General features: G+C 36.9%; 1 protein-coding gene across 1 annotated transcript in view; it reads right to left on the bottom strand.

Moving 5' to 3' along the window:
* Nucleotides 1-20,238, bottom strand: part of CSRNP3 (cysteine and serine rich nuclear protein 3) — an 81,820-nt gene that overhangs the window by 27,376 nt on the left and 34,206 nt on the right. Inside the window, exon 2 of the mRNA XM_010602861.3 lies at nt 1,108-1,367. Coding sequence (XP_010601163.1) covers nt 1,108-1,367 — 260 coding nt within the window. The remainder of the gene's footprint in view (nt 1-1,107; nt 1,368-20,238) is intronic.

Here is a 20,238-nt window from a genome sequence, read left to right on the forward strand (position 1 = left end):
ACAGCAACAGTTCTACTCTGTCCTGTAGGGTCACTATGAGTCTGAATCGACTCGACAGCAAAGGGTTTGGTTTTGTATGCTAAGTAACCTAGATTACATACAAAAGATTTCCTTTGTTATTAAACAATGATGGGAGAATATTTTCTGTGTATTGGTAGAGTGATGGACCAATACAAATGTAGAATGTCACTGGTTGATGAATGTTTTCTATATTGTTTTTTTCCACTGAATCCCGAATTTGGCACAACAGTAAGTATCTCCACCTGGACACCTTCCTGACTGCACCTGGGTAACTCAAAAGCCCTCAAACTCAGTATGTTCAAAAGACATCTCATTATCCTCTCCCTCCACACACACAACCTGCTCCTCTTCCTGTGTTCCTTATCAAAGGAAATGGTACTATCAACCACAACCTGTTCAGTTTCGCATGCCAGGAATTTAGAAGTCATCCTTTTTCTTTTCTTTTTAATTGTGATTTAGGTGAAAGTTAACAGAGCAAGTTAGTTTCTCATTAAATAGTTAATCACAAATTGTCTTGCGACATTGTTTGCCAACCCTGCGATGTGTCAACACTCTCCCCTTCTCCACCCTAGGCTCTTGCCACTGCCTGAAACACTCCTGCCAACCCTCTTTGCTACTTACCTATTCAGATTTCTGCACAATCGTCACTTTGTTGAGGGAGCTTTACTCGACCTCCTGGATCATGTCAATTCCCTGTTACACACTTTGATAGCACCTTCCCACTGTTCTTCATAGCACTTAATAAAGTTTCAATTTCATTTCACTTGTTTAATTACTTATTCCTATTAATCTGTAAGTCCCAGGAGAAAAGGGACCACATCTATTTTGCATCACCAATTTGCCCCAGCTCAAGCACAGGCTCTACTACTGAATAATACTCAATAAATATCTGTAGAATGAATAAAGAAATGACGGGGTTGTTTTTCAGTGAAGAGACCATACTATTTTGCTTTAAGAAAAGAAAAAAAAAAAGACTCAGTAGGAGGTCTGTTGTCTATAGTTCATGACTATAAATATGAAAATGGTTAATTTAACCAGATTAAGGGAAAAGGTTTTGCAAAACGTAAGTTTCTAATGTTTTTTTACCTTCAGTTTTAAAGAGTTCAGTTTTTCCTCCCTGAGGTGTTCTCTCAACATCTCCCGGTGGAGCCTCTCCTGCTCCCTGGCGAATTCGCCGAGCGTGTACTGGCGCACGCTGTTATGGCGGCTAGACATGCCCAGGGTGCTGCCCCCTTGACTGGGCACGCTGGTGAAGCCTTGCCTCCTGGTGAAGTAGTACACAGTGACACAACTAAAATGCACATTCTTTGTCCTCAGTCGTTTCTCCCTTTTGAGGATGGAGGAAGCTGAAAGAGAAAGAAACAACCCAGTGAACACTCAGGACAGTGGTTTTCAGATGAGGGGAAGAATTAGAAGGCACAACTTTACAATCTAGAGTCTATGGTCAACCCTTTTTTGGCTAGAGGACAGATGAAATGTCATAGCCCATGGTTAGCACAGGCTTCTTTAAATTTCCTTTCTTAAATTTTCTTCTAGCTGTGGCAGGGTAGACTTTTAAGTACTTCTGTAATGGCAGTATGGTAACCCTGTTGGCATAGTGGTTAACAACTGTGGCTGCTAACCAAAAGGCCGGCAGTTTGAATCCACCAGGCGCTCCTTGGAAACCCTATGGGGCAGCTCTACTCTGTCCTATAGGGTCGTTATGAGTTGGAATCAACTGGATGACAGCGGGTTTGGTTTGTTTGTTTTTTATAATGGCAGTATAAGTAAACTTTTAGAAAAGTTGCCAATAGTCTGTAAATCAGTGACAGAATTTCATTTCTCATTTTTCCCTAATCTTTTGAGTTTTGGTTTTATGACATTCACATGAGCGGTATTGTGCTATAATCAGAAGAGATACATTATACAAACCCTCATCCTCTTCATCTTCTTCTGATATGGAGGGCATTTAGCATGAAATTTTTTATGTATTTATAAAATTTAGAAAATTCCAAAAAGCAATAAAGATAGACAAAAAGCTCACTGGCACTACTTAGATTTTTTAACATTATGAATCTTACAAAGCTTTCATTTGACGACAACCAATATTCCCACTAAATAGCATTACAGAAAAACAAACCCACTGCTATCGAGTCGATTCGGACTCATAGTGACCCTACAGGGCAGAGTAGAACTGACCCATAGGGTTTCTGAGGCTGTAATCTTTACGGAAGCCGACTGCCAAATCTTTCTCCCACACCTCGGCTGGTGGGTTCAAACCTGCCAACTTTTTGGTTAACACTTCACTGCTTAACCGCTGCACCACGAGGGCTCCTTCTCAATAGCATTATGGATAGTGGAATTTTACTCCAAGAATGTTGTCATTGTTGTTAGGTGCTGTCAATTGTTTTTTGACTCACAGTGACCCCGTCTAACAGTGTAGAACGCTCAAATGGGTTTTCTTGGCTGTAATCTTTACGGACGCCAGGTCTTTCTTCCTAGGAGCTGCTAGGTGACTTCGAACTGCTGATTTTTCAGTTAGCTGCCACTTAACTGTTTACACCACCAGGGCTCTTTACTCCAAGTACAGGGTGGCACAGTTAAACACTTGACTAGTAGCCAAAAGGTTACTTCTAAAAGATCACAGACTTGAAAACCCTGTGGAGCAGTTCTACTCTGCCCACCGGGAGTTGCCACAGGGCAACTAACAACAACAACATACAATGAGACAAATGAAAATGTCATGATATATACCGGAAGCCTTATTTTTAGCTACAGGGAGAGTAAGATGCACAGAGTATTGAGAAAGTTCAAGATCCACATTGGAGTTGAGAGAAAGTGAGCCACACATTATAATCACGCCCTTTTGGGACTGGAAGGACAGTAGACGTCATCTACCTCAGTCCTTTTATAGTAAAGCAACCCAAGGTTTGTAGATTTTGAGTGACTTCTTTGGATGTAGCATTAGTGGCAGAGTTAAAACTTAAACGCAAAGGCTCCCAGTCTGGTGTCATATTAAACGATGCTTCCCTCATGGGACAGGAATGGCACACTGAACTGAGAAAGAGCTATAATCATGATCAAATAGAAAGAGAAAGAAACAATGAACTGAGAAGAAATACTTGGATGCAAAAATGATGTAAGCTAACATTTATAGAGTTCTTCCCATGCGCTGTACCATGTGAAGGTCTTTACATGAATTATCTCATTTTATCTTCAAGAGAACTCCTTGGGTTGATATTACCTATACCCATTTTGGAAAGAGCCCTGTTGGTGCAGTGGTTACAGCACTCACTGCTAACCAAAAGGTCAGCAGTTTGAGCCCACCAGCTGCTCCAAGGGAGGAAGATGGGGTATTCTGCTTCCATAAAGATTATAGCCTTGGAAACCCCATAGGACAGTTCTACTCTGTTCCACAGGGATGCTATGAGTCAGAATTGACTCAATGGCAACAGGTTTGGTTTTACCCATTTTGAGAAAGCTAAGGACCAAAAGTTAAATAGCATGCCCAAGATCACATAACTAGTGGTGAAATTGGAATTCATTAATCCAGAGACCAGGCTCTTGGCCACCATGCCACAGCAGAGAGCTGAAGCCATTGTAAGGGAGTGGAACAAGGCTGAGACTTGACATACTATTTCTGTTACATGTCAACTGTGGCTGACTTCAAAGATGATTTTGATTTTGGAAGGCTGTGTATGCAATGAAAAAAATGATTACAATATCTCTTTGTGTTTATACAAATATCTTCTTCCAAGGAAATTCAAACTCGGTTGTCTAATTTTTTTCCAAAATAATTTGATATTCATGCCAAATACAGAGAGGTTTTGATGATTAATCTCACTTGACAAATTTATTTATCCAACAAATATAAATCGAGGACCTACTATGTGCCAGACACTTTCTGGATGGTTGGGATACATCATTAAAAGCAACAACAACAACAAAAAAAAAACAGATGGTAATCTCTGCCCTCATAGAACTTACATTCCTGCGATGAGAAACTGAGACAGAATACATAGACTCAGAATATGACAGAGTAAGAGATTTATGCCATTTGGGCAAGAATTCAGCTCTCCCAACTTTCTCTCCTCTCTACTGTTTTACTTCTCCAGAGAGATTGCCAGAAAGCAAATGCTTTCAAACGTGTACATAATTCTTACATTTATTTATGTATACGTTCACTGCAACATACTTGTTCTCCTGGCAGCAAAGACCATTTCCAACTTTGATTTAAAAGCTCTGATCTGCTTCCTAACAGTATGTTTAAATCATCTCAAAACAGAGAAGCATTTGTCAAAATGTAAAAGATCACCATAGAAAGCAAAATCCAACAATCTGCCTGGTAATCTGCTACCAGATCTGACAACCACATCTGTCACCACTGTACAGCAGAATAGAGGCTCTGGTTTTTGGGTGACAACCTTCAATCTCTTTTTCACTCCTGATATCATAAAAATGATGCCATTAAGACATTACCTTTCAAGGCCACAAATTTACAGAAAAGAGAGAAAGGATTTTAAATGTATTTATTTAAAACAATTATTATTTGTTTATTATCATTTGTTATTACATACCTCTGACTTGTTCTTTAGACAACTAGATAAGTCTTTTGTAAGATTAATTATGTCTTATATATTTTTTAGGTTATCAGAAAAACTCTTCAACTTTCTGGATGAATCGTATCACCCTTTCCCACAAAGCCAAATTACCCTACCCCCAAAAGCCAGAGCTTGGAGATGATTTTCCAAGGCTTTGAGAATGACAATATTGAGAGCAGGGCCCCTTCACCTGGGCCTTTGGCAGTGTGGACATTGTCAAAGTGTGCTAGGATTAGTGCTGGTCCTATGTACTAGGTTTTCTAATTCAAACATGGGCTTATATTTGTTTTAGCATTTGAATATTATAAATAGCACTGTAAGAACAATGTGATCCAAAAGCCTATGGAATGACTCTAACAGGAAGCCTTTGAAATACTGTAGGATCACTCTTATCAGGGATATTTTAAGTGTGGCTTTCCTGAATTTAGGAGCCACCCACGGCTCTCTTCTGATGATTGAATCAGAGCACTAGAATGGGACTTTATGGGTTATCTCCTGCCTCCAGGCCTCAATTTGACTAACATCACAAAATGAAGTCATAAAATAAAATCTGTGACCTTCAAGCCTAGAAAAAATGGACTAAATTCACTCAGCACCTCTGCCGTAGGGAATCTAAACTCCCCCCCCCCCCCATATACCTACTTAGTAATTTGTGCCCTTTGCAGAATGACTGAACTCCACTTTGTGTCCCTACAGAGTTCACTGTTGGCTTGACTACTGCAAGGTCAAGAGGAAGAAAAAAAGGGAGGAGAACAGGGCTTTCATTACTGCTTAAAAAATAATTAGTTCTGTTTTCAAACACGGTACCAATTTTTCAGCTTCTTTCAACTTCTTTTCTTTTATTCCTTTCTCAGTTACCACCGTGAAGCAGAAGTGTCTAAATACAGCAGCACTCCATACAGTGCCCAGGCCACAGCACTTGGGAACACCATACGGTTCACACATCAGGTCATACTGCTGTCACTGTAAAATGATCCCAGATTATGTAGGATATTAATCTTCATGAATTAAAGTAATACACAGCAGAGAGTTACTGATATTAACTCTCTACAAAAGTTATCCATCCTAAAAGATGCTTTAAAAATGGACCCCAGAAACAAAACTGACTAATTTACAACATCAGAAAAACAATGTAGGTAAATAAAATACAATAATCAGTACCATAAAATATAGAAACAAAGAATTCATGAAGAAAGTGGTTTAGAAATAAAAACCAAAGATTAAGAATTGGAAAGTATGTTTCCAGCACCATCCAGGAAGCAAGTGCTGCCATTAGCCAAATATCCCGAATACTCTGATCCCACAGAGGAGGTGAGTATATCAAGGTATCAAAGTTAAATCACACTAGGCTTTAAGATAATTCAACTGGCTTTGTTCCATTTCCACATTTGTAAACCAAGCTGTTTATAATCTGGCACTCACATAAGCTCCAAATGAGAGGGGAATGCAAAAGTGTGGGGAGAGGAAGGCATATATCTATAAATCATCAAGATTATATAGTTGACTTGTTAATTTTATTTCTTGCTGAAAATGATCAAATTTGCTTTCAGATTTATACTTTAGCGATTTGTAGATGTGGTTACTGTGTGTCCTTCCACTGGAGATTGGCCGTCTCTGCATGTACAGAGAAAAATCACATATCTGTGCCTGTAAAATTGAAGATCAGATTCTAGACCATTGATTCCACCATAGCACCATCATGCTAGAGCTTCTGCTTGAGCGGTGAGTGATTGGTCTCTTCAGCAAGACTTGCTCCTTTTAGTGTCATCAACCACGGGCAAAGCCCAGCTAAAACTGGGGAGGCAGAAAGCAGTAAACAGAACTATGTAGTTGGGCACCAAATTTAACACAGAAAGTTTAAAGTTCGTGGCCCAGTCTGAAGTTAAAGTGGAGAATTCTGGAGAATATTAATCCTATCATTTGTCTTTAAATTCAATAATAAACTTTTCTCCCCTACACTCTTACGTGCAAACAAAAAATACCGGATGATTTGTAAACCTGTATTTTGAGTTTATTTGGGGGCAATTTAGTAGGAGTGAAATACTATTGCTGAGATTAAATAGTTTTCTTGGTAAATTGTGGGCCATAAAAATTTGTATTTTTAAATCATACAGTCCGAATTAATCATGGGCTCTGAAAGTGCACATTATTTCTTACTTTTTGAAGAATAAGTCATGATTAAATCGGTTATCAAGCCATTAAGCATAGCTTACGAGCAAATTATCTTACATAGATATTGGGGTAACAAATTGATATTAAGTCAATTTACAGGGTAAGTTCTTTTTTTTAATTTATCTTATTTTTGTTGTTGACAGTACACATAGTACAACATACACTGATTCAATAATCTCTACATGTGCAATTCAGTGACATTGATTATATTCTTCAAGTCGTGCTGCCATTCTCACCCTTCTTTTCCAATTTGTTCCTCCCCATAAACATAAACTCACTGCCCCCTAAATTACCTATCTAGTCTTTCAAGTTGCTGCTGTTAATTTAATCCCATATATATAGATCTTAAAAAAGCACAATGCTCAAGGCAGACATTCTTTACTAATTAAGCTTGGTTTAAAGAAGACTTGAAGGAATATTTTTGATTTAAGATTTACAGTTTAAAGATTAAAGTTTTATCTAGCCTCAATGTCTGTATTCCGTGAGAATTTGGAATTCTGTTCTGTATTCTCTCTCTTTTTGATTAGGATTCTACATATCCTTTACAAAGGTTCTAGGATTGTGTTCACTCATCTTCTCTAGCTTGCCATGACTGTCTTGATCAGGGTGCCACCCTCATGGTCTTAAGTCTTAACCACAAAAAGGGAGTGAAGCTAGATCTAACAACCAGGAAATACAGGAACAGTTCCTTTGAAAATTAGTTTGGTATCGAAAGCAATTTTCCTTATTCTAATTGTCCTCTTTTATTCCTTTGAGCTCATGGCAACCCCATGTGTGCAGAGCAGAACTGCCCGATAGGGTTTTCAAGGCTGTAACTTTCAGAAGCAGATCACTAGTCTTGTTGTCTAGATGCCTCTGGGTGGATTTGATCCGCCAACCTTCCGGCTAGTAGTTAAGTGTTCATGGGGTTGCCATGAGTTGTAATAGACTCAAAGCAACTAATAACAGGAAGGATTCCTTTGCATCGCATTTTCAAATTACGCAAATATACTTGCCCTTGTCATGCCTTTCACATTATTTTGGCCTATAAGGTAAAAACAGCAGTGGTACATCATTGCTAGTGAAAGAAACTCCAAAAGAGTGATTGTAAGGAAATATCTTGGGCATGTGTGAATGGGAGGCATTAATGACTAGTGTAAAAAAAAAAAAAAGTTTTTTTTTTTTTTAATGACTACTTAGGAATATTTTCTTTCCAACCGTGATCAAAATCCGCCTTACCTTAAGTATGTAATTTAAACTGAAGCATTATTTATGGCCAAATCAAATCAAATTCCAAAAGATCCTCAGTTATGATGAGTATAAAATATATACAATCACAAACAAAAGAGACTATCTCAAAAACTGACCATGTATATTATAGGCAACTATATTCAGTTTACCCAGTACATTAAAATTGAAGTGCTTTGCTTTCCCAAAAAGATAAAACTGATATAGAGGCAATAAATGTAAGAAAATGTTAGAATCCACCAAATGGGCCGCATGTCCAGGAGCCTTTTTTTTTTTTTTAATTACTTTGAAAGTGGCCCTCAAAAACAAAAATCAAGGAAAACCAGCTCCCACTTACAGTGGTGCTTATGTTATTAAGACCAAGTCTATTTATTTCTTACTGATATATTTGATCCCCTATAGTATAAATGAGAGCTTTAAGTACTTGTAAAATTGTAGTACATCTTTCTCCCCAGCTTCTGAATGCCACTCTTTCCCATCCCACACCAACCAATTAACAAACTTATGTATTAAACAAACAATAAAGCAGAAAGTAGACTGGATCATAGAAAATGTAATAAACACGCATAAGAACTGTCATCATTCCGATTTGTTGAGGAGGATATAGACTTATGACTCATAGACAGGAGTAGGCGACTTAACCATTTAGCCACAGATATTTTCCACTCTCATATTAAGCTGAAAATTTTCACAACGGGTTAACCCTCGAGACTAATAACGTCTTTTGTGCATTTCAGCTTCTGTGGGACCTAATTCAAGATGGGACCCTTCTGCTGAAGTCAATAGTTTATAAAAAGAAATTACTCATATTAAACTATGTAAGACAATAAGCATTCTATTAAGATATGGACAAATGCTGCAAATGCATTTTAACAAACAAACAAACAGCAAGAGTAGAAATAATATAAAAAGATGACCCTTGTGGCCGAATGACTAACACGCTTTGTTGTGGATCATGAACATGCATGTCACGTCTTCATCTGTTCAGTCTTTCGGCTCCATCCACACAAGCAAGCAAGAGATCTGCATAGAGGGAACCAGCTCTCATCCGGGTCTCCCCTGACACACACCGCCCAGGCTGTTTAGTACACTGCAATAATGAATTTGACTTTACAGGGGTGGTCCAACAGAGTAATCATCTAACTGAAATTCTCAGTTTGTAGGGGGGAGGAAATTTACCACCCAGGATTTTGATATAAATTCAGAGAGCTGCATTTAAAAAAAAAGTAAAATTTGCCCTTTCAATCTTGATGCCACAAAAGGTGGTTAAAATGCCTAAAATGTTAAAATTGTTGACTCACGAAAGGTGATCACTTTCAGAAATAGCTATTTTTCATGCATGCATTTCTGTTATTAAAGAAGCCCCTTCCCCTTTTTTCATAATTTTTGTGAATAATCTAAAAATAACTGGCCATTTAGTTTTCATGCTTGTTATGACAAAAGCAAACGAATACTGTATTTCAAAGTTATAAAATTAAAAGAGAAAAAAGAAAAGAAACCATATTCTCCTTTATACATGATCTTTATATGTAACTGATTTAGTCTTAGCACTGACCGTCCTCTCCTTTGGATAAAATTGACATCCCACTGAAAATGTGACGTGACTGCTGAATTGCCCAAGCCATCAACACAAAACACGATCAGTACTGGGGATGGTGAATTGGCAGACTGAAACAAGTTTAGATTAAGCTGTTGATTAAAACTGTACCACTAACTGGGTGATCTACTGATTTTCATGTTAATGTATACTTTTTTTTTTTTTAACATCAATTCATCCATCAAATTTATAGTACTAGGTGGCATAAATTTTGGCATTCCAATTCTATGTTTGACATGTACTCTTTCCCTCAGGTTCAATTTTATCTTTACATTGTGCATCACTTAAATAAAGCTTATACAATAAAATCAGTAAGAAAAATATTTGAAACACATCGTAATATTAAAGTATTTTGCGAATTCGATACCCTGCATCCTGCTCAGTTTTGCCCAAAGAAGAGTGGAGGTTGGGGATTTTTCTGTTTTTCTCTCTACTCAGCTGGCTACCTAATGTTATTACTAATGATAACCAACCATTTTACTGAATTTTTATCAACGTTCCCAGTTCTTTTTTCTTTTAAAACTACCCACGTTTCTTTGGATAACATTAAAATGTCCCAGGGAATATTTAAGATGATCCAGAAAGATAATGTTAATTAACATTTACATATAGGACTTAACTACTCAGGTATTTACTTATTTTTTTATTTTTATTTTTAAAGGATGCCTCTTTATTGTAAGCTTGTATATTTCTAATGAATCAGAGAAAATACTTTCCTGTCCTGATAGTTGAAGAAGAATAAACTGTCAAATAATGTAATAAATTAAAAATCTGAATTCTAATACTTGCTAAGGTCCATTATATAGACTACATTGGTGAGCACCTACATTTCTTAGTTTCTCCATTAATATTTTCAGAATTATATTTACCTACCTCACAGGAATATAATCAGAAATAATTACATTTCTGAAAAGCCTTATGAATCCCAGATAGAAAGTAGTACATATGCAGAGTACTATTTTGGTGATGCTGTTAAAATCAAACAAAAATGTGTTCTTTTATTATCAGTGAGAAAATAAGTACCACTTACTTCCCAGCTTGTTTCCTTAATCTTTTATATGTGCAATTAAACCCTAAAACTTCATGCTTAAGGATACAAATTTCCCTGCCATTAACGTAACAGTTATTTCCAAAATATAAAATCTATATCCTAGTTTTATCAAAATCCCAACATAGATAACATTTTAAGACCACTGTTTCTTATTGGCGGAAAAAAAAAGGTAGTCGTTACTAAACGTAAATAATCGCAGTTCTGGCTGCAGTCCAAGGTGTAACCACTTTCCTCTGCTGTCTCAGCAATTCTCCTGATGTCAAAGACACATTAAAATAAATGTGAACCATATGGCTCCTCAGCAGAATACCAGCACTCTTACAACCGAGAAGGCAATGCAATTCATTACCACCACTGGAGAAATATTTTGGGAACAAGGAATATCTCAACGCAATATAAAGCTGCATGAAGGAACCCATTTGATTATAATTCTCACATAATGACAGGAGGAGACATTGCTATTCTTTGGCTCTATTAACCTGTTTCGTTGCTTTTTACATTTTCTCAATGCCACTATGATCCTCTCCTGTTAGAAGGATTAACAGCATTTTCCACCTGCTCAATGACTTTCCCACACAGTATTTCATCTAGCCCAACAATATAGCCCTGTCAAGCCTAATATATCATGATAATCCAGGTCACAACATTACTTAACAACAGCAACAAAAACCAAAACAATAAAAATCCTCAACAACAACAAGAGCAACAAAACTCTTCTAAGACCTCTTGGAAGTTATTACACAAAGCAACACTGGGTGAAAGACCATGCACTTGAATTTTGAACTTTGTCAGGAAGGATGAAATCTGGAGGCATTTTTTTTTTTTTTGAGCCTAAAAAGCTTTGCTATATTCATCTCCAATAAAAGCCCAAATCATTAACTATAAAAGGATGAAATTAATCAGTGTTGCATTATTGACTCCATATACCAGAAATTCTAGATTTTACGAAGAGATCTGGGCTGTAGAGCTGAGACAAATGCAAAAGTTGGGAGGCAGGGAGAGGGACATCTGGGGTTTTGGGGGTGCCTTCTGTTTCCTGGCTGTCAATGAGTGATTAGGGAGGGTTGCAAACACCAAAAAGAAAAAGAAAACCTTCTAACCGTGGCTTTCTATAAACTTACATGTTTTTGGTTGAGCATATGCTTCAAGGTTTCATAATACCCTCATCCACTGCTTTAAGACTTTTTAAGGCTATGAACGAAGAAATTGCATAAACACAATGTCTGGCCCAGAATTATCATTTAATATCTACTGGAAAAATAAAATTTAGGCTCAGCTCAAAAGTCAAATCTACCAGGAAGCCTTCTTCAAAACCCCCAGAATGAGGTAAGTGCTCTTCCTGCACATTTCCAAAGCATCCCTGCCTTGACACTAATAGTAAAAACGTGAGTGTGCGAGCTTCTCTCTTCTCCACTGCTCCTTAGGGTTTAGAGGCTGAGGGCTGCTTCATATTCACTGTGGAAGCCTCAGAAACAGAACACTGCTGGGCACTTAGGATTCACTTGAGAAATGCTTGTTTAACTAAACTAAACGAATGGATAACTGAACTAGGGATGAAACCAATAAACATTTACATTTCCTACATACATTTTCCTTAATTTTAAATGATAACAAGCTAGCATTGGATGTGTTTTCTCCTGGAGCCTCGTGGTCAACCTTTCTTTCTCACTAATTTCTAGTCATTTGTCTATTTTTCCTCATGCACTCTTCAATGAAGAAAAAATTATTTATTGCAGAGAGGACATACCACCCTCATGGCCTGAGGGTACACATAATTGTGCGTTAGAAACCATTTGAAATATGTTATATTTTACATATTAGAAGATCTAACATCACCAGGTAACACTGGTACCTCCATAAGCCTCTAAACAATCCATCAATTTTTCAATAACAAGCTTGTAAACCCATCACTAAAAAGCAAGTAGCTAGTACGGGAAGAGTTACCTGAGTATTATAAAATGACTTTGAAAGGAAATTCCTGCTGATAATGTACCACTAATTGGTACTGACCTCCAGCAAAAACATGACTGAAGTTCCTGCCTTTAGCAGTCCATTAGTGATAGATTTACAAAATGATTTTGACTCTTAGTACTCTTAGTATTTAAATTGTCATCTTTGCCTTAGAGCAGTGACTGTCCTGTAAAAAAAAAAAAAGAAGAAGACGACGACGAAGACTGTATTTTGTATTGTTTAAGATTTATTAATTTCCTATGAAATTTTATAATATACAGCCATGGTCTAAAACAGGTAATTTATTATTATTATTATTGGCGGTGGTGGTGATGAGGCATAAATAAAATGTGTAGTTGATAAGATCCTGAGACAAGGAATAGAGATAAGCAAGAAGGTTTTAAATTTTTGCTGAAATATGAAAGCAAGATAGAACTGAAGCCATATGGGCAAGAATATAAGTTGAATGAGGGCAGGTATTTGTCACTTGTGGGACTGATTAAAAACTGATCCTGTTACCATTTCCTGGAGGCTGGCAAACGACATGAAACTTGTGTCAGAAACAAAGGACTTTGTTACTCACAGCACATGAGGCAGTCCACGTATCACATTTTTTTTGGTTCTCCTTCCTTTCAAATCTCCTTTCCTTCAAGGCAATGTGGAGAAGCCAAATAGCTGTTATACACATAGTGAGTTTGTGCTGTTAGTACACAGTGAGTTTGTGCGGAGGAGCCCACTGTTATACAGCAAGGAGTAAGCAAGTCTAATCTTTGTCTTTGAGGGAGACATTGCCTCATCCCTCAAGGTTGCTTGCTGCAAACACAACCTTGAGAAATGGTCCAGGTAAGAGGAGTCAGAGCCCTGTATTTCTGGTACATTGAGAAAGACAGCAGGAGTGCGTGAGACCCATAGAGAAGTGCCCCCCAAGAGGATTTTATTTATTTTGTTCATTTATGTATACCAGACACCTGGAATAGCACTTAACATAGATATTTAATACATATTTGTTGGATGAATGAGTAACCTGTATGATACAGTTATGCTGTACACTTTACACCGTATCATCGTAAAACATGGTTCTGTGTTATTACAGCCTACTCTAAAATACCCATGGAAGGATAGAATAACTCTCTAGAATCCTCTCTATTTTTCTGTATGTAACGTAAATTCAGTGTTCATCAGAGTTTCTAAACAACACAATACAGCACAGAGCAAATCTGTAGAATAAGGTCCATTAATAAAAATAAAAAAAATACAGTATCGATATTATAAAAAATGCATAGCCATTTTAAGACTTCCAGAAAATTAAAAAGGAATGAAACTTTTCCTAAAGTGTGTTTTTCTTTGAAAGCAAAATTAATATTTTTGAATTTCCAAAGCTAATATCTTTTTTAAAAACATGTGAGCCAAAAATAAGTTTTCGGCATAATTTCTAATCACTGCCAATTCTTATTAAACACCACAATTCATGCAAAATGATACTTTCACAAGCATGGATATCATACTATTTATCACTTAATATGTGAAAGCAATATAGAAAGGACATAAGGAAATAATATTTCCCTGCAAAGAGTCTGCAAAATAAAGGGTTCCCAAAAGAATGGTCAATGAAGTATTTTCATTCCTGTGAAGTATGCCATCTTTCCTCCAGTTCTCCTGTTAGCTCACAGACATTTTCCTTTGTAAACATCTTGTCCAAGGAGAAAACTAGTGCAAAGAGCTCTGGAACGATTATGGCAGCTCCACAGATTTTTTTTTTTACAGATGAGTGATCTCATCTACAACTCTGCTGTCTCATCCCTGGAGCACACAGGGAATTACACCTATTCTCAGGTACCTCCGGGATGCATAGAAACAGTCCCAATGGACTCATATTGCCCTTTTCTACACTACTCTCATGACATGTGGGTTATCTGTTAAAAGAAATATTTTTTCCAAAGCCAATGCAACCTCATGGTTGAACTGCATAAGGGAGAGGGAGAGGTATAACAAGGTTTCTTTCCTTTGTGCAGCTGAAGAGTTTATGTTCCTTGGAATTGATGAGAAAAAAAAAATGAACAGAATAATGAGTATACTACATTTTATAATAGGAAGATTCAACCTTATTTATCCTTAAAGAGCATCACTTGTCCTTTATCATCTGGGGCAATCTCAAACTTACTTGGTTCTCAACGTTCTCCTTTAATTAATTTCCCTGACCTTCTCTTTTACGCAAAGTCTCTAATTCTCTAAGACAATTTTTAGAGACTTGCATGAGCAAAGTATTCACCTTTGACCCCTGCCAGAGTCCAATTCGCTCACTAGAGGGGCTGTTGGAGAAACTGTAAGCTTAGAGCTGGAAAAAGGAAGAGCCTCCCTTTGTCCCCTGGCTTCTGAACTCTGATTGAAGGATTCAGTAGGGATAACACAGGATGTTTTTTGACTATGAGAATAATCCTGGGAGAGTTAAGGGACTATTATTGTAACGGTTATAATTACTTTCCTTCAACAGAAGAAGATACTACACACTGAAGAAAAGACCCCCCTTTCTTTAGAGATGTTGGAATGAGGAGGTAGATTATTTTGAACAAAGAATTCTTTGGAGAGGGGAGTTCCAGGTGGGGTGATTCACACCCTGGGTGGGCCAGGGCAGCTCAGGGGTATAGAAAAAAACCAAACCCAGGGCCGAGGAGTCAATTCCGACTCAGAGCGACCCTATAGGGCAGAGTAGAACTGCCCCATAGAGTTTCCAAGGACTGCCTCGCGGATTTGAACTGCCAATCTCTTGGTATAGAGGAAACATAAACTAGGACTTGGTGAACACTGCTGTGGTCTGGTTAAAACTGCACACGGTCTATTGTTATAGCAACACATTTCTATAATTTATATATAACGTACAGGTATTGGTGTGCATGCTCACAAATTTCAATGATAGTGCTGTGTGATCACAAAAGTTTGGAGACTTACTAGTACACAACAGAGGTAGAACTGTAGAAAAGATAGACTTGGACAATTTTAAAATACTGCTTATATTAATAAAGTTTTATTTGTATGTTTACCATGTTACAAGTACCTTTCTTAGTGCTTACAGGTATTAATTCGTTCAATCTTCACATAAACATGATCACGGTTTACATAGGTGAAAGTGTACCAATTTTATAGATAAACTTGAGGTCAGAGAGGTGAAGTAATTGACCAAAATCTCACAGCTGGCAGCAGAGAAGCCTGATTTGAATGCCCAAGCGATTAATCTGGACACTATATGACTTTCCCTTCCTGGTTCTGGAATGGGCTAATACTCTCTCTTATATTCCATGAAGGCCTGTTCCTAGGACCAAGGACAAAATCTAGAATTATGGCAAAGATAATCTACCTGCAGTATTAAGAAAACAGGAAGGGGCAGCAAGTTGATTGCATATAAGTACAGTAAGCTATTGTAAGCCACTGCCCTTTTAGGGTGTCTATCAGTTGGAATCACAGCAATGGTTTTTTTGTTTGTTTAACTAGTGTCCTGGAGCTATAAATCCTAATAACACAGGCTTTGGAGTCAGAAACTCCAGTAGGTTTGTTGCCACCTTGAATCAGTTACTTAATCCCTGTGTGCCTCGGTTTCCTTATCTGTAATCTCACAGGGCTATTGTGAAAAAGTAGTGGTTATAACATGAGCTCTGGAGCTAAAGCCCTTCCTTCGAATCCCAGGTTTGCCATGTTTGACCTTGGGGAAATGACTTAATCTCTCTACGTTTCGGCCTCTTCATGTATAAAATGGTTTTAATAATAAGACCTACCTCATAGTTTAGTTATGAAGACTAAGTAAGTTAATATTAGTAAAGCATTTAAACAATGGTTGACATATAGTAAATACTGTGTGTTTGTTAAATAAAGACATCAATAAATCATGCACATAATTTGAATTCACATAAATCATTTACATAAAGTGTTTATGGAGTGCCTGACACACAGTGATCAATGTGTGTTAACTATTTATCAGCAGTAACTAAAAATGTTTTATTCTGGAGTTTAAATGTGCAGTACTTGGGACCTTAGATGCTTTTCATTTGTTCTTACATTTGTTTTTAGTACAGAAAGGTGACTTACATTGATTATGTGACATATACATATGACAGATGATTGACATATATCAGTATTATAACTGATATACAAGCCCTAGGACTATAAACCCTAGGGTTATAACTGTGAATGAGAGATGAAATGTAAGAGTCATATAGTCTAAGGAAGATATTTCATCTTGATTTTGTGGAAGAGAAAATGGAGGCTCAGAGTGGTTCTCATCCAAGGTCACAAAGCTAGTAAATGACACATTCGACTCTGGCTGGCTTCATGTCCGCACCCTTTCCAGTTCCCTGTCTGCCATTTCTCCTCATGTGTCAGAATACTGGCTTTGTCATTCTCAGTTTCACACTTTATTTGCTTTTGAGTATAGATATCCTGCCTATATTTCAAAATTATATGATTAAAAGGACCCTTTTCTTCTGACTTGTTTCCTTTAAAATTAGCAGATTTATATTATTCACCCATTCGTTCATTTCTTTACTCACCCATATTTATCACCATTAACCTTGTACCCAAATCACTAAGATATGAAGTTACTTTTTCTCTGTTCATGGGACATTTTTCTGAAACAATTGAATGATGAGCAAAGTTTATGAACAACAACAAAAAAAATTTCAAACATTTAAAATATATGAGCATTCCCTCTTACTAGCAAAGATAAAAATTAAAATAATAAGGTAAAATTTCTCCCATCAAGTAAGCCAATAACACCTTCAGCTGTGCCAAGAATACAAAAAGATGGATACTTTTCTATATACTATGATTGGTATATAAATTATTGCAGCATTTTCAGAAAGCAATTTTCTAACATATACTAAGAGTCTTAGAACATCTTCTTTTTTTTTGAACAAATAACTCTGAATCTAGGAATCAGCCCTGAGGCCATAAACAGAAATTTAGAACATTACTTAAATCAAAACATAATGTTCGTCATTAAATGACAAATTGAAAACCACCTAGATGCTTGACTTTGAAGAAATGGTTGAGTAAAATGAGGCTTTGTCCATATGAGGGGATATTTTGTGGACAATAAAATTAATAGTGATTTTGCAGGCTTTTAAAACAATAATAGAATATGTCTGACATAGTGTTCAGTAAAAAAAAAAGCAGATTAGAAAAAAAGGTTTAACATATGTAGCAACTACATATAATAAAATAATGCATAGAAAAATACTGGAATAATACACCACAATGCTAATACACCCATTCCTCACTTGTTGACATGGTTAGGTTCCAAAGACTGGGTTCTTATGTGAAACTGGCATTATGTGAAAATGGAGGATACCACATCAGATCATAAAATGGAGGATGACTACATCATTACAAAACTGCCAAACCATTGAGAATGATGGCCCAGGCAAGCTGACACATAACCTTAACCATTACAGGCAGCATTCATTACTGCCACATCATTAATACACAAACTAGTTGGATAGTAGATTTTTTACTATTGTCATAAATGCAAAATGTCGGATAACGATAGTTGGAGAGTGAGGAGTAGGTGTATTGGTCGTCTCTGGGTGATACGATTACAGTTTTTAAAAATATGTTTCTTTACCCTATTTTCAACTTTTATACAATGAACACTATAAAAAGCAGAAAACTTTATAAAGACTGTAAATTCTCCTTTTGTACTTTAAGAAACACTTCTACTATAGTTTTCTGAATATAAGATAATAAAACTGTTTAACACATTCATGAAATGGAATTGCTATAAAGGAGTCATTTTATACCCTGGCACTTATGACCGTATGTTTCACATTTTCAAAAATTCCACTAACCATAAGCAGAAGTACTTCATAGAAATTTACAAAGTATGTTCAAGAGCATAAACCACCCAAGAATGGTTATGAATGTGTCATTTTCTGCCTGTTCCAATCATGACCAGCTGTAAGTACTAATCCCAACTAATTCTGAGCCAATGAGAATGAGCCTGCAAATACATTAATAGCTCCATCTTCATTAGCATGCCAGGTATAGAATTAGTCTGTTTTTCTATCTGCGGGTATCCTCACACCCACTACAGGTAGTAGTCTTTCTGCCAAATCTCTTTATAAAAACCCAGCTTGATACACCATTATTCCTGGCTCTGGATTTGCACTCCATTTCCTTGTTAGAATCAAGATTTCTTAGTGGGAGCCTTAGTCTTATTCAGCAGTTTCCTCCTACTCAGAACTTGGTCTTGCTCCTTTAATTGAAGCTATTTTATGAGTTCATGCTACAGTCTTATTGAATCAACCTAGAATCATACTCTGTAGTGTGATTGTTTCTTTGATCCAAGAATATCTTCTGCCATACTCCTTTCCACCATATTAGACCCTTTACGTAAACAAAACCAGCCTAGATCAGACCTACATACCCGTGATACCTCTGGTGTTATAAATAGGCCTGTTGATTGTCTTCCATAGGAGTCAGTCCTACTGCACAACAACTGTCCTTAGTTCCAGCCCCACCAGTCATTTACCAAATCACTATTTACTCTGCTCTAGATTTTCTGCTCCAGCATTGGTAAAAAACCAAAATAATTTTTAGCAATTAACTAATACTTAGCACCCTAATTATTAAAAAAATAAAAGTATAGTAGCATAATCATGGTGGAATTTTGGAATGGATGGAAAAACATCCATACAGACTAAGTCTTGCTAGAATTAAAATATGCATGTGACATAATTCAAATATCATATATGTATGTTTTTATAGTCACATACCTATTAAAATAGTATATAAAACTCATTTGCTAATTTGGTTACAATATGGTTCTACTGAAGTCAGGTCATACATGGCAATAGTGACCACCTGTCCTGGCTTGCACATCGAAGCTGCTGGTTATGAGAACTAAATGTCTCATGAATTATGAGTTAGAATACAAATACATGTCTTACTGATAGTTAGAACAGTTATCCTCATACACAGATCTTTAAAAACAGAGATTATCCTCCTACGTTATTTCCTTCTTCTAAGAGTTCCCCACTTGTAGACTCCTAATTTTTCCATCCATTCATACATTCACGCATTCATACTTAATCATTCACTGAATAAATATATATCAAGCACCTATAACCCAGGCAATTTTTATTTGGCTTCTACATAAGTTGTCAATCTGCTTACATACGAGTTTGTCACTGGTCACAGCTGATAAGATCAAGGAAGTTCATCTGATCCAGTGGAAGATTTTGTTTTTCTTAATGTTAATAGGAAAACTATACACACACACACACACACAAAATTAGTGTCATGTGTTTACGTAGGTTCAGGAAACTGGGTTACAACAATAAATAGGTTTCTTTAACCTTGGGTCTGCTACAGGACCCCTGTCTGTGTTTAGGTATGCAAGTTTGGGAGCAGAAGCTAGATGGAGCTGAAGGGCTCTGGAAAATGGAGACAGTTGCTTTTATAGCTCTCAGGGATCAATTCAGGAAGGAAAGAGGGAGTGGATACAGCGTAAGGAAGAGTAGAGCCAGGGAGATGGAGGAAGGTTGCACATTTCATCATCGATGACTACCTATGCTCTAATAGACTTTCAATTCTGCAAAATCATATAATTTTGACCTTTAACCCTGGTGAGCTGGACTGAATCATGACTAAAA

The sequence above is a fragment of the Loxodonta africana genome, chromosome 6 (genome assembly GCF_030014295.1).
Source record: "Loxodonta africana isolate mLoxAfr1 chromosome 6, mLoxAfr1.hap2, whole genome shotgun sequence".
In the NCBI taxonomy this organism is placed as follows: domain Eukaryota; kingdom Metazoa; phylum Chordata; class Mammalia; order Proboscidea; family Elephantidae; genus Loxodonta; species Loxodonta africana.